General features: G+C 43.7%; 1 protein-coding gene and 1 long non-coding RNA gene across 2 annotated transcripts; one reads left to right on the top strand and one right to left on the bottom strand.

The window, feature by feature from the left end:
* Nucleotides 1-223: 223 nt before the first annotated feature.
* Nucleotides 224-3,623, bottom strand: cnga4 (cyclic nucleotide gated channel subunit alpha 4; the record flags this gene model as incomplete). The annotated part of the gene is made up of 6 exons (XM_079733824.1): nucleotides 224-1,017; nucleotides 1,305-1,470; nucleotides 1,805-2,050; nucleotides 2,208-2,791; nucleotides 3,304-3,410; nucleotides 3,514-3,623. 6 exons carry the CDS (start codon nucleotides 3,621-3,623, stop codon nucleotides 224-226), a joined length of 2,007 nt encoding a protein of 668 aa, XP_079589950.1.
* A 4,011-nt stretch (nucleotides 3,624-7,634) lies between these two features.
* LOC307074040 lies at nucleotides 7,635-14,195 on the top strand. The gene is made up of 3 exons (XR_013811757.1): nucleotides 7,635-7,946; nucleotides 10,430-10,566; nucleotides 14,108-14,195. It is a non-coding gene; the product is annotated as an uncharacterized lncRNA (long non-coding RNA).
* The last annotated feature ends 141 nt before the right edge of the window (nucleotides 14,196-14,336 follow it).

The following is a 14,336-nucleotide window of genomic DNA, read 5'->3' as shown; positions in this document are numbered from 1 at the left end:
TCTATGCTTTTTTGCAAAGATTGAAAAGATGGATCACAAACAGCCTTTCTGTAACCTGTTGGCTAACAATTCACAGAAGACGATATAACAGCAATATAATGCCGTAATAAAATTCTAGGTGAATATTCTCAGTATTTGTTTATTAAATGAGATGCATATCAAAATACAACGAATGCAATCATGAAGTTGATTTATTCACTTTTATTTTTATAGATTTTTTATTTTAATTGTTTTTTTGGTTTTCACCTTTATCATCATGGTTCTGGTTCAACTTCTTCTCATGTGTTGGTTCTGTCTCGCTGTGACCACCAGGATCTCCGTCTGCTTTAGCGGCTTTATCATCATTTGTATTTTCTTCTCTTTTCTCCCGGCTGCCCTTTTCATATTTTTCCCCCTTATCCATGTCATCTACAATTCTCTCAAAACCTTGCTTCTCTGTCTCTTCCTTTGCGCTTTCCCTACTCCCTCCATCTCCCTCTTTGCCCCCATTGTCACCATTCCCCTGCCCCTTCCCGCTCCCCTCGCCTACCTCCTCCTCTCCCTCTGCCTCTTCTCGCTCCCGGTCCCCCTCCCTTCCCTGCCCCTCCCCTCTCCTTTCCTCTTCTGCGTTCCCATCCGGCTCCCCATCTCCTCCCCCTTCTCCCCCCAGCTCCACCAGGGGTAGTTGCTCCATCTCATCCAACTCCAGCTCCAGCAGCTCCACCCTGCCCTGCATCTTGCGGTTGCTGGACTCCAGCTCTGACATGAGCCGCGCCAGCTTGGTCTGCAGAGTGTCCAGGTTGCTCTCCAGCTGGTCCAGCTTGATCTCCACCTTCTCCGTCTCCGTCTGCTGGCCCTCCGCCGACTCGTCCAGGATGCCCATCTTGGTGAGGATCTGCCGGCCCTTCTCCTCGAGGTGTTGCTTGGCGACCGGGAACTCGGAGAGCACCACGCTCAGGTCCTCCTTGGACAGGCTGAACAGGTCGGAGTGGCCAATGCTACGGATGTTGGCCGTGCGGCGATTGCCTGATTTGTTTCCTGTTATACCAGACAGACAAACGGAGACTCCTAAGCAATATGCCACTCATGATGTTTGTGGGTTGGTTGGATGGTTGTGTGTTGTAGTGTGTGTGTGTGTGTGTGTGTGTGTGTGTGTGTGTGTGTGTGTGTGTGTGTGTGTATGTGTGTGTTCGTGTATCTGTGTGTGTGTGTGTGTGTGTGTGTTTGAGTGTGTGTGTGCACGTGTATTTGTCAATCCAAGTTCTTCACTTCATTACCCTAACCCAAATATGTATTCTAAGTACGATTTTCATTAGAATTCTTACCTTTAATGTTAAGAATGCTAATTTCCCCAAAAAAGTTCCCATCACTGAGCACAGCGTACTGTGTTACTCCATCGTCTGCCACCACTGCCAGTTTGCCCTCTTTAATGATATACATTTCGTGGCCCACATCTCCTTTCTTGCAAACATACTCCCCGGGACTGTACACCTGCAGGACACAGTCATGGATATGAAGATAAAGAGTATTGATTAAGCCTTTATCATTAACAATGTTACCCATCCATCTGATACCGTATGGTGAAAACAACACATCACCTATTTATTATAGTAATAGTATACTTATTGTAATATAATATATATATTTATTATAATATAATAGAGTACACAGAACAACACATACGACCGTGAGTAACCGTCACAGTTTACTTCATGAAATGGTCATCTGATTGAATTTATTAGATAATACAATCACCTGGTTTTATACGCTAGGCTAGACCACAACTAGCATGGATGGATACTTCACTCGTCATTTGACCTCTGACCTGGGGTGTGAGTTTGAGCACGAGCTCCTCTAGCAGGCTCTTCTCACAGTTCTGGAAGATGGTGACCTTGGAGAGGGTGGGCAGGTGAACGCTGACCGCGATCTCCGTCTGCAGCTGAACGGGCAGCTGCTTGAGGATCTCGTTCTCCCGCGTGATCTTCTTGTTGATGTAGAGGTGCTGGTACCAGTCGCTGACTCTCTTACGCAGGTCCTTGCTGATGTGCCGGCTGCGCAGGTAAACCTTCACCTAGAACAGCAAAGAGAAGAATGAGAAGAAGGATCACGCTGATTAGTTTAAGAATAGGCCTATACAATTTCAGTAATTGAAATAAACAGGCGCAGGGCAAAGTTTTAGACTTTGCTCATGTTACTTCATTTATTTTACCATTCAAAATCTAGCTCACCAGCTCGTGGTTCGGGAAAAACACATTATCGCGATCCCTTAAATTTGTGATGACGTTCCCCACGTTCCCCACGATCGACGCAAACACCAGCACGGCGATGAGCAGGTCGGCAATCATGAACAGGTACTCCTCTTCTCTGTCTGGCAGGGGCGTGTCTCCCACCGTGGTGAAGATCTGAGCGGAGAACCAGAAGCAGTAGAAGTACTGCCGCCGCATGGAGTTGAACACGGGCCGACTGGCGTTGGGGTACACCCAGCGGTCGGCCCCCAGGCCAATGTATTTGGATAGTGCAAAGTACAGGCAGGCATTCCAGTGGATCAGGACAAAGATGTAGAGCATGAGCTTGGAGATGCGGAAGGTGTTTGGGTAAGAGGTACGTGTCTCCATGCGGTCCAGGGCCTCTCCCAGGCGGGTCATATGCAGAAAGCGGTTGACCCTGACCAGTGGCGTGTTGATGTCAAAGCAGAGGTAGAGGAGGTCCGTGGGCAGCAGGGAACACAGGTCCAATTTAAAAATAAAAGAGCGCAGGTAGCGCTTCTTCAGCTGAACTTTGTCCTGGATCAGGATGCCCTGCTCCAGGTATCCTGTAGAGAGCAGCACAAATCAAAGTGAATGGTACCCATTTGAAACGGGACGGAGATCCTTATTAAGATTGCAGGAAAACTATCCAGACAAACCTAAATCCGAATGCTTGAAACTATAAATACACTGTCAGTGTCTCAGCACTCCTTAAGCTGCTAATATTCTCCGTTTTAGTTAAATGAATGCATGATGTGAAATGAATAGAACATGTCTTTGACTCTCAGATTACAGACCTTCCCTGATTGGACTCTCATCTGATTTTTGGGGAAATATTCCATACCTTTCTTTTGACATTTTATGGACTGGAATCGCAATATTTAATAGCAAAGGTAAAGGTGTGAGGGGAATGTTGGGTGCATCTGAACTTGAAAGACAATCCTGCCCTCTAACACACAAGCTAATAATACAATACAATGTTAAAAAAATCAATATAATGTTGATATGTAATCACATCAAACAAAAAGTATATCAGAAATTTGGAGTTTCAACGATAAATAAATTCATATGTAATTACCAGTGCGAAATTTAATGACCATGTCAGCTGCAAACATCAGGTCAGCGAGGTAGTCCAATGTTAGCCAAACGCCAAGAAAGTTCATCTGAATTTGTTCGAAGCATGTCCTACGAATGCAAATTCAAAAACAAAACAAAGTAGTTAACTGTCGAATTGAAGAAGAACCAGAGGAAATTGCTGGTTTCATGCAGGACTATGCAGTTCACCTACCTGCAGATAATGATCACGGCATTGTAGAAGATGGGGATGGTCATAACCTGTAGCCATACATAATAGAATTCTTCCGATGGATCAATGATCCCCTCTGTCAGACTTTCCATAGTAACGAAATATAAAAACAGATTACAATAATGATTAAAGTGCTCAATCAATAAAAACATGTGTGCATATACTGAAGTGTACACTTGATTACATTTGAACATTTGAAATGTCTATATGACATTCTTAATGTGCAGGCATCTAAAACTATTAAAGCAGCAACAATAATGTTCAATTGTTATAACATAGTGTTGTTTTGTTAAAAAAAGAAATGGTGGCTGGTTATATTGGTTATGAGGATACTCACTTCTTTTTAAACTTCAGAAATATGTCTTTCTTTCCCACTTCCTTCTTGTCCTCTCCCTCCCCGGTCACCTTCTGTGTCTGACGCCATCCGATTAGCCTCTGCCAGTGGTTCCTTGTGATCTTCGTGTCCCCTTCTTTCTCCATCCTCACTCACGGTACACTGGTCGTTCACATTAATACATGTTCTCTCTTGTGTCCGAAATGACCTTTGCTCCTTGTGTGTTGACGTGACTATGAGTATAACACATAACAACGGCACTAAGAGTACCTGAGTGTCACCTGGAGATGATGCTGGTCTCCATGGGAATGGAGCCACAACAGATGCCATGGGGCCTCTGGGGAGTTTGTCTTAAGTCTTAAATCTTTAAGTCTCCGTCACATGGTTAGTTAGTCAGTTAGTTCGTTCATATAGTGTCATTTCTGAAGATTCTACAAAAACAGTCTCTCATTCTTGGACTAATGCCTATTACATTAAAGAGTTTGTCGGTAAACACCCACCTAAAAACATACAGACCGATCACTAGGTAGAATTTGTGTTAATTCCTAAAAAAATAATTCTTATATTACTCAGAATGTAATAATCTCATATTTTTATTCTTAAATGAATGGCGTTAATATAAATTTACTGTGTGTATTTTTGGTTTCGTCCTGTAGATGTCTCCCTTGTCTTGCTGTAAAATCCATAATCTTGTTTATCTTGAATTGATCAAAGGGTAAAAAAAAAAAAAGTTATCCTGGAAATTATGATTATTTTACCCCCCTTGTTTGCTGTTGCCTTACTCAGCGTTCTAAGGCTATTATGATGACTCCTGTGTGCATGGCTCTTGAGAGCCGATTTGAAAGCAGGTGGGTAAGCAGCAATTGATTTCGATATTCTATCACCTGTCACATATCATAGTACCAGAGGAATGGTGCCATGAAAGAAAAATAACTTTTAGATTGCATTTTTGGTTTGTGATGAGGTACAAAATACGGGGCAAACTAGAAACCCAGTGTGTGTCATCATCATTGGCTATTTGCCGGAAAATGGATGTTATTTTTGCAAGTATGTTTGTGTGTAACGGATATTTCTGTTTTTATTCATATGTTGGTTTATAACCTGACCAACTTTGTGCTTGAGAGGTTTGTGAGATTATAATAATAGACCAAACACATCATTGTGATGCCATTTTAAACTTATGTCTTAGTTGGAACTAAACTAGGACCCTGATTCTGTCGTGCCAGCAACATGGCAGCACTGATGAGAGCTCCTTCCAGCTTCCCTGCTTTTTGTGAGCTGAACTTCTTCTACACTCGCTTCGAGAGGGACAGAGAACCCCCACCCCTTCAAAAAGATCAACCCTCTCAAGGCGCCAGGCGAAGACAGCATTCCAGGTAGGGCCCTCAGGGGCTGGTCATCTAGAAGAGGTTATTAGGGACATCTTTAACCCCTCCCTTCTCCACACCTGCTTTCAAAGTTGCACCATTGTCACTTTGCCCAAGAGCACTAATTTAACCTGTATGAATGACTACTGTCCTGTAGTTTTGACCTCAGTCATTATGAGTGGCTGCCTACCACCTCAAACCTATGCAGTTTGAATTTTGGGTCAACTGATGCACAGACAACGCCATAGCCCTGCAGTACACCAGTACAAAGAGAACATGTACAAAAGGACGGCTTTCAATACCATCATCCCCTCCAGAGTGGTCTCCAAGCTCATAGACCAGGGACTAAACTCCTCCCTATGTAGATGGATCTACAACTTCCTGACAGGGAGACTCCCTGGGTGGGGAGAAACAGTGACCGAACCCTGCTCCCCAGTCATCATCAACACATGCATCCCTCAGAGATGTGTGCTTAGTCCCCTCCTGTTCGCCCTGTTCACACATGACACACATTGATTGCAAAACAACCATTGCGGGCCTGAGGTACCCTGGTAGCATGGTGTCAAGACAAGCCAAGACAACAGCCTCTCTCTCAACGTCAGCAAGGCAAATGAGATGATTGTGGACCAGAGGAGGCTACAGGAGGGGGAACGTGCACGTCAATGGAACTGTGTTGGAAAGGTGCTGCTCCTTTGGTTACAGCAACAACGATGACCGTACCTGATTTGCTAATACAGGCAAGGTGGTCAAATCAGCACGGAAACTTCTCCGCTACCTCAGACTGAAAAGTTTGGTATAGATCCAGTTGTCCAAACATTTTCTCACAGAAGCATTATCGAGCATTCTGACTGGCGGCATCACAGTGTTGTACGGCATGGTCTTACGCAGTGTTGTCAGGATAGTACACATTGTTGGCAGAAAGCTCACAGCCCTACAGGAAAACTACCACACATGCTGCCCCAGGAAAGCTCTCAGGATTATTAAGGGCTCCCACCCGCCAGCACATAAACTTCTCACTCTGCTGCCATATGGCAGGCGATACCCGAGCGTCTGGTCTGCACATTATTGGATTTTGGATATAACAGGATTTTGTTTATTTGCTATATTATTACCCTGTAATATACTTATTGCATTCTAGTATTTATCTATACATAATTACTATTAAAACACATTCTATAATGCTATGCGCTAAATAGGTAGTTGCCGGGGACTTGCCATAAGATTTCAGTGCCCAGTCTGACTGTGTTGTTCTGTGACAATAAAAGACTTAAACTTCAAGCAGATCTTGCACAGAAAAAAAGGGGGGGGGGGGGGGGGGGGGGGCACAGCTCACTTGTTCTACAGGGGGAGAAGACCTCTGGGAGCGGGAGAAATGTCTTGAACACCTAAAACAATAGGGCACTCCAGTCTAGAGGGAACTTCATTCATTCTCTACCAGAGGCATCCTATAGAGGGCATCTATCTCATCTGTCAGAGGGAAAGCCTAGAGGGAACCTTTCAACATGTTCTCTGACATAGGGGCTCTCTGAAGCACACTGGAACACATAATGTTCTCTCTATAGGGCCTTCCAGAGGACAATGCCAAAGCGTCCTTTTCTCTAGAGGCACCGTGAGGGCTCGCCTTTGGTTTTTTTTAGGACCAAAGGCGAGTGTATTTTTATGTTTATTTTGTGCAGCCCATTGCCGAGGATGTACAAACTAGCAGCATCCTACTTCAAGGTCACAGCACTGTGTGACGATACATTGTTGTTGCAATAAGTAACCTACAACATTGTGTGATATACTCTGCACCAAACACAGAGGTGAAGTCCTTTTATGTGTTAAACGTTCTGTTAATAAAGTCAATTCTGATTCTCATTCTGATGTTAATGGCTTGCCTTTTTATTTCAAACTGTTACTGGCAAATCATAATAAAATACATACAATTCAACATTTTAATGTTAAAACATTTGATTAAATGGAAAACAGATAGGCAGAGATAATCTGAAGGAGAAAACAGTTGCATAAGGAATACATGCATATTGCTTATTTAACAGTATGTTAGTTGTGTTCGACCAGAAGATGAAATGTTTCTTTACGGTAAACTCGGGCCTGATAGCTACTGTCCCAGTCCCAAACGTGGAATCATTCACTGGACGAGAGTAATTCCTCCGTGGACCTATTGATGTGATTTCAATGGTTCGGATTACACTTTCATTGTGTATGAATGACACATTGACGCATCTTCACCTTACTTATGATCAAATTGGCCTCATCCTACGGACCTCACCTCTATGCAACGGACTCACCAGCATAACGGCCCGCACCGTGGCTCGCACATCCGTGCACTAAGCGCGTCATAGCGTCCCCTACGTGTGGGTGTTTGTGTGACAGCGGAATCCAAGTAAGATGGCTGCGGAAAAGGGAGAGTGACTGGGAAACCACAGAAGGAGATGTGTATCTCTTGCTCAAGACTGCGTGGCATGTCTCATGAAGAAGTGGTTGTTTACGTCGTTGCTGTCAGCGCATCGGCACCGGATAGCGAGCCTGCCTACGAGCGTTTATCTCCGCGTTAAACGTCCGACCGCTGGGCTGATCTGGTGGATTTATCAGGCAGCCAGCTACTAGCCGCATTAGCGAGAAGCTAACTAGAAGCCGTGGTTTTGGGAATTTACACCCTCCTCACCCCTCTTCAGGCAGGACCCCCGACACTTGAGAACCCGTGGGCATTCAAGGTAAGACACTCCTGCATGTGATCTGTGTCAACGTTACAGCAGAAACGTACTGCAGCTGTTCCCAGGTCAGCTGTACCTGTGAGGGAGTCCTCTGGTAGCTTGGGCTTTAGCAGCGCCGAGCTGGTTTGAATAACGGGCACACTGTTGACTACGGGTTTTTGCTTTGTTGACATAACGTAAAGGCTTTCAGTTGAAATATTGGGAAACAATAGCACTAAACAAATCGTCCATCAAATCTGTATCGTGGATTGGATGGTTACTGTAACAGCTCTGTGTAAGGGGCAATGTGTGCTGCCATGCATCTGAATGTTGCATCTGAACTGTACATGCAGTGCGGGGATTGATGACTTTCATCAGCATGTGACACGTAAACGATTGTTGGGTATTACACATTCATATGTTGTTGTTTTTTTTAATGAAATTCGCTGATTATTTGTAATTTCGATTATCTTTTTTAATGTAACAAAGGTGTGTACTCACTCCAACTCATTGTAAATTACTGAGAACATACATACAAACATACATGCGTAGATACACAGCATACGTACATACAGACCATATATGCATACATATATCGATGCAACAATATGCATGCCTACATACATACTGTACGTACATGCATACACTATAGCATCACTTTCAAAAATGCATCATACGGGCTTGGTTCTACTTCTGTAAAGACACAATATTGTCTTTGTTTTGCTGAGGGCATACTATCCAAGCCTTACAAAAATAATTTCCATTAGCTTGTAGTCTTTTCACTCTGCTTTCCTTTTATTTACTGGAGAATGGAATCACGGTCTTCTCCCCAAGCTGAAAGAAAGAGCTGTGCCAAACTAGAGCATGCCAATGTTTTTGTCATAACAAGGCCCCGTTTATATTGAAAGGGCATATGCTTCTCAGATGGCCCCTAATGGAGTTATGCTAGATCTGATGAATGACATGTGTGGACATGTAACGTGCAGTTCAGTCATCCAGCTTATTTGCAAACATAAAGATACCCTGGTTAAGCAGGTTAGCTGCCGGCGCTGGAACCTGCAGGTGAACTTGGAACCTGTTCCGCATTTTATGGTTCTGAAGTTTTCCCCTAGGGTGGAAATCATTTACCAGTTTTATTTATTTTCCGAAGGCCCATTATGGAGCAAAGGTTATGTCAGATACATAAGATTCCTCTTTTGTGACTGTTTACAACAGCATCCAATGAAATGAAACTCAGCCTTTAAATCAAGCATTTCAATCTATAAGGGGAGTCTGGCTTTAAATCTAAGCATAGGTAATCGTAGGAATTTGCCCCTCCATTAAAACATGTAGGCAGTTACCGGATTTCTGGCTGCTTCTGTTCTTCTGTAGTGTTCTCTTAATGAAGCACACAGGCTGGGTAAGCGGCAGGGGTTTTGGTCTTGGGATGTGATGCTCTGTGCCCTCAACTTTCCCTGCCTGACACCCACTGAAGTTCAACCAGATTGAACTTTGAAGCCAAATCATCACACTCACTTTGGATTTGCTCTGTGCATCTCGAAACCATTCCTGCAGCCTACAAACCATAGGAAATAATGGAGTTTATAGTATAGTGCTGAACACACAAGAAAGCCTTAGATTGCGGAAACCACTTGGATTGCGTCAAGGATGCAGATTATTCTAGCTTCAATTACCTTGCTACCTTGGCCTTGCTTGAACAATTTGCCAGAGCCTCATACATTAGAGTGGAGGACATGTTTGACTAAAGAGAGTAGAAGGGCATCTCAAGATCCGAATCAAGGCACAATGCTTCCTACTCCTTCAGAGCTTTTGTTTGTTTGGTTTTAGATGGCTAACTGAAAGCTGATCACAGTACAAGGGATGCTCTGTTAAACTCCAGTCTGCAGTCATTTAGACATGCTTTCTTGGTTTATTACTGCTAAAATAACTTTGCCTGAAAACAACACATATCTGTAGTATTGACTAGTTATACCCTCTCATTTGAGATCCATTGATGCACCTTTCTTCACATAGGTTTTAGAGGCCGAAGAATGCTTTAGAGATAAAATGACAGCCCTTGCATTGTCTTTGCAAGAACTTTGTCTATTAATGGTAATAATTAACTACACTGCTGAAACAAATTTCTCCCCAGGTAAAGGCACAAGTACTTATGCTGCTAAACATGCAAGGGTTATAAAATAAAGTTGTGTGCTCAGGTTTTTTCTTTTTGAAAGGCAATCAAACAAATGTGTGAATGAAACCAGCCAGGCAACTGGCCATCATTGTCCTCTCACTGCCAGGAGAACCCATTACTAACACTTTGAGCTGGTTTTATAATCTCCCCCCTCAGAATTGTGCAGTGAAAATGAACATACTCCTTAATCCCCACTAATATGCAGCAATCCTCTACTTGGGGAGGGATAAGAAAGTAGATAAACTGATCATTGGAATGAATTCTGTAAAAGATGATAGGCTACCATGTCCCTTCTACACAGCGTCAATTTCCACATATGTTGCATCTGCAGGTACAAGCCCAGATCCTAGTTTGACCGGTCCCAGGCTACCTCAAGTCCCAACATCCACTGGGGCTATGCTTCTCCCTTTCCCTCCATCAGGGCCAACATGAAGATATAGTCTACCCTGCTGACCAGCTACAGTTCAGGTACGGTCGCTTGTTTAATTCATAGCCCCGTTTCTTTTCTGTCTACAAGCCACGGTTTCCATGTAGATTGTGAAGTTATCCTATGAGGGTAACCTACTTTCTTGACTTGCGATCCGTTGCTGGGCTAAGTATAGCCAGGAGTATCGGTACACTGCATATTGTGGGGAGTTTGAGAATCCTGTGCTCCATCACTTCATCGGGCCCATATTTTCTGATTTGTCCTCCCATTTTTTGGTACAAAACAAACTGCTGTAAAAGCCGCCGTGGTTATCTCGGCACAAAGTGGTCTGCAACTGACCTGCTGCATGCCTATAATAGTCAACCCATCGTGACTTTTTCATTTTGGTTGCGTGACTCAAACATTCTGAATGCTGCTTGTCATTTCCAGTCCATTCATTAGCTGGGATCTACACTTTGATGCCAATTATGTGTGGCGGGTCAAGCAAGTATGAGCCTCGTGTACACTAATCCACTTTAATTTTACATAGCTTGTCTGACAAAGAAAACAACCATTAAATAGTTAGAATTTGATCACTGATCACTGGCAAATATATGAGCCAGACACATTAATATTCTAATATCTTATCAAATAATCTTGTGCAAATAATTGTGCAGTTCTTATTCCACTCTCTGCTCAACTCGACTAGCCTAGCCTGTCACAAACAAACAAATATGTGACCTAACTTAACTTGCATCCACACCACAGGTTTCATCGCTGGCCTTAACTGTGAACCACTCAGCCTTGTGTCCCAACAGGTGACATGACGCAGCGTGCCCTCCCTCCCCTGAGAGCAGGCCCTGGAATGGGTTAGGCACAGGTCTGTGCGTGGCCATGCAGAATGATTACAGTTACCGTGCCATCGAATGTTAGGCTTTGCGCAAGAAGCTGTCTGGCTAGCACCATGCGAACTCTAATTGATAAAAACAAACAAGACTACAAGGGACGTTATTGTGTTGCTCGACTGTCATTTTGGATATTAGAAGCATGGACACAATGAATGTGAGTCATATAAAAAGCAGCTTTAATCAGGTTGACCATATCTGCAATAGCGCCGATCTCATCTTGTTACGTCCACTTTAGCCAGCAAAAGAAACCCAATAAAAGCCGATCAATGTTAACCATGTCAGACATATAGAGCAAGAGAAAAGGAACACAGCATATTTCAGGGAAAACGCTGATACTTTTATGCATTTTTAATCATTCAAAAATGTAAATAAATATATTTTATTTAGCCTACATAAAATGTTGAAATGTGTTTAAACTGAAATGTGTGTTTAATTTTGGTCAGGCGGGACTGACGTTAATATAGTTGGTACACATTTACAATACGGTCGGTATGGGTGCAGCCCCAGGGAGATAAACTTCTTTGCGTCTTACAAAGGTGGACTTTGCACCTTTTCCAGTTTAACAGTGTGCACTTTGAAAGGCAGAGCTAGGTTGCGTCTTCCCCAAGCCCTGACTCCAGTCAGCTTAGAAAGTTAGCTGGGCAATAGCAAGGATATAGTGCAGTGAGTTCGCTGTTTTCTCTTTCCGAAAATAGGCAAAAAAAGGGTCAACTGAAGCTCATTTCGGAATTTATTTTTCCAATTAGGATTTTCTGTTCTCAGTTTTGGCCGACGGCTGTTTGCTTTCTTAAAGAATGCCCCAGCCCATTGACACAGAGAACTGATGTCAGAGAGGCCAAGCAATCCCCACATGACTCCTGGAAAATAACCGACCAACCGTCCCTCCCTCTTTCTCCTAGCTAGTTGTTTCCTGGAAGTTCAGGGTGGGGCGTACTGGGGAATTAGAGTGCTTCTCTGTCATCTTCCTCTAGTGTCCGGTACCAGGGCTCTTTCAGGACTATGGTTAGAAAACATTGCTCATGGTTGCTTCAGCCACAGTCCTGGCACTAGACTTACTGGTATGTGGCACCGACAACTGCCTTTGACCAAAAAAACTATCTTCAACGGTCTTCCTCAAAAAAATCAAAAATCCTTCTGAAAACAATCTTTAGTTTATTTTGGGCACAGTACCATTATGTTGAAATAATCACACAGGGTGCGAAAGATGCAGCATTTGTCCAAAAACAGTACAGCTCATACTCAATTCCCAGTGGCTCTTGATCAAGTCCAAATGTTGCCCTGCCCTGCTGAGTGGTGTGCTGTTGTCTTGTGGAGCATTGTTTTCCTCAGTTTATCACAGCATACGTATGATGTGTGTGTTTGGGGAAGTAAGGAAGGAAGGAAGGAAGAAAGAAAGGAAGGATAGAAGGGAGAATATTAAGAGAAGAGCAAGTTCTAATACTGCTAATGCATACCATTTTCTACAATTATAATATATTCATTGGTTGTCTCTTTTATTTCATATTTTTAGATTGAACCAACTTTTCAATAGTGGCATCATGTGCCAACTTTGTATTTTCTGTCGGTGTAATTTTTTTCTTATGTTGATATGTTCCCCATACACAATGGCTATGAAGGAAAACATTTCCATTAATGCTCATACATTTCGAAATGCATATTGCACCAGCTTTCCATGCAAAACCAACACATTAATTAAAGTCCATTTCTCATGGTATCTAGCATCTGATGTTAATTGCAATCAAGGTTGACATTTTTCTTCAGTCACAGTGGTCATTTCTCCCTTTGCTCGTGCTACCCTTCATTCTCCATTGGTAAATCGCATTTTTGTCACCAGTGGCCACTCCACTCCAAACGCTTTACAATATTGCCTAACATTCACCCATTCATTCACACATCCACACTCTGACGGCGGCTTCAGTCATGCAAGGCGACAGCCAGTTGTTGGGAGCAGTTAGGTCTAGGTGCCTCGCACACCTCAACAGTGAGGTGAAGGAGGAGCCGGGGATCGAACTAGCCACCTTGCAGTTACCAGCCAACCCGCTCTGCCCCCTGAGCTACCACCGCCCCCATTGCTCACCTTATGCGGCCCAACTTAGGCCAAAAGGGCTTTGATATTTAGTCCCTTGTTTTGCCCTTCTTCTTCACATCCGTATACACACAGTATATATACGCACTGTGCATCTCTTGGAAGCTAAGATAGCGGTACCAGCAGCCTGTTATGTAATATGACATTGTTTCTCCTTCAGGTCAAGGTTTTTGAGCTCTGAGGTGAACAACACATTGCCAGTCAAACCAAGCCAGTGTGAACAAATTGGAAGCTATTGGTCATAGTCATGCTCACAGAGGATTGATGCTGCTGCTGTTGTTGTTGTCATATTTCAGGACACCAGAGAGAAGGTGTGAAAATGTTAGGGGATAAAAAGGAAAACGTTTTGACCGATAAGGGTTTGTTAGTCCATCCTTGGAAGGTTTTCTGAATGCTTGAATTCAAATTTCATTACGTGTATCATAATATAATCGTATCAGACACATTTGTCTGCCAAATAAGGGCTAGCCAAAAGCCCGCTCTAATCGGATTATTTGCATGTTCATTGGCGTTGTGGACAAGGACACCTCAGTGCAGGTGACACAACACGACACGTACTCCTGTTAAGTTGTTAATGATTACCCTTCTTTTGCTCTTTCCCTCCCACAGAGTAGAGTGGCTCCGTCCGGCCACCTCTATGGAGTGGTGTCGCCTTCAGACTGGATGACAGGATCTGCAGAGTTGAGCTGACCTCCCCCCCCCCCCCCCCCCCCCCCCGCCGGGCTGTGGACCGCAGCCACCTCCAAAGCCGACCTTTTGACCTCCTCAACCAAAACCTCCCTGCTGCCAGTCGCTCACCGGCCTCTCCCAACAACAAGGAAGAATCGGTCCATTCTTA

Source organism: Pollachius pollachius, assembly GCF_949987615.1.
Source record: "Pollachius pollachius genome assembly, chromosome: 3".
NCBI lineage: Eukaryota > Metazoa > Chordata > Actinopteri > Gadiformes > Gadidae > Pollachius > Pollachius pollachius.
The sequence above is the reverse complement of the archived record's forward strand: the minus strand, read 5'-3'. Positions and strand labels throughout refer to the sequence as shown.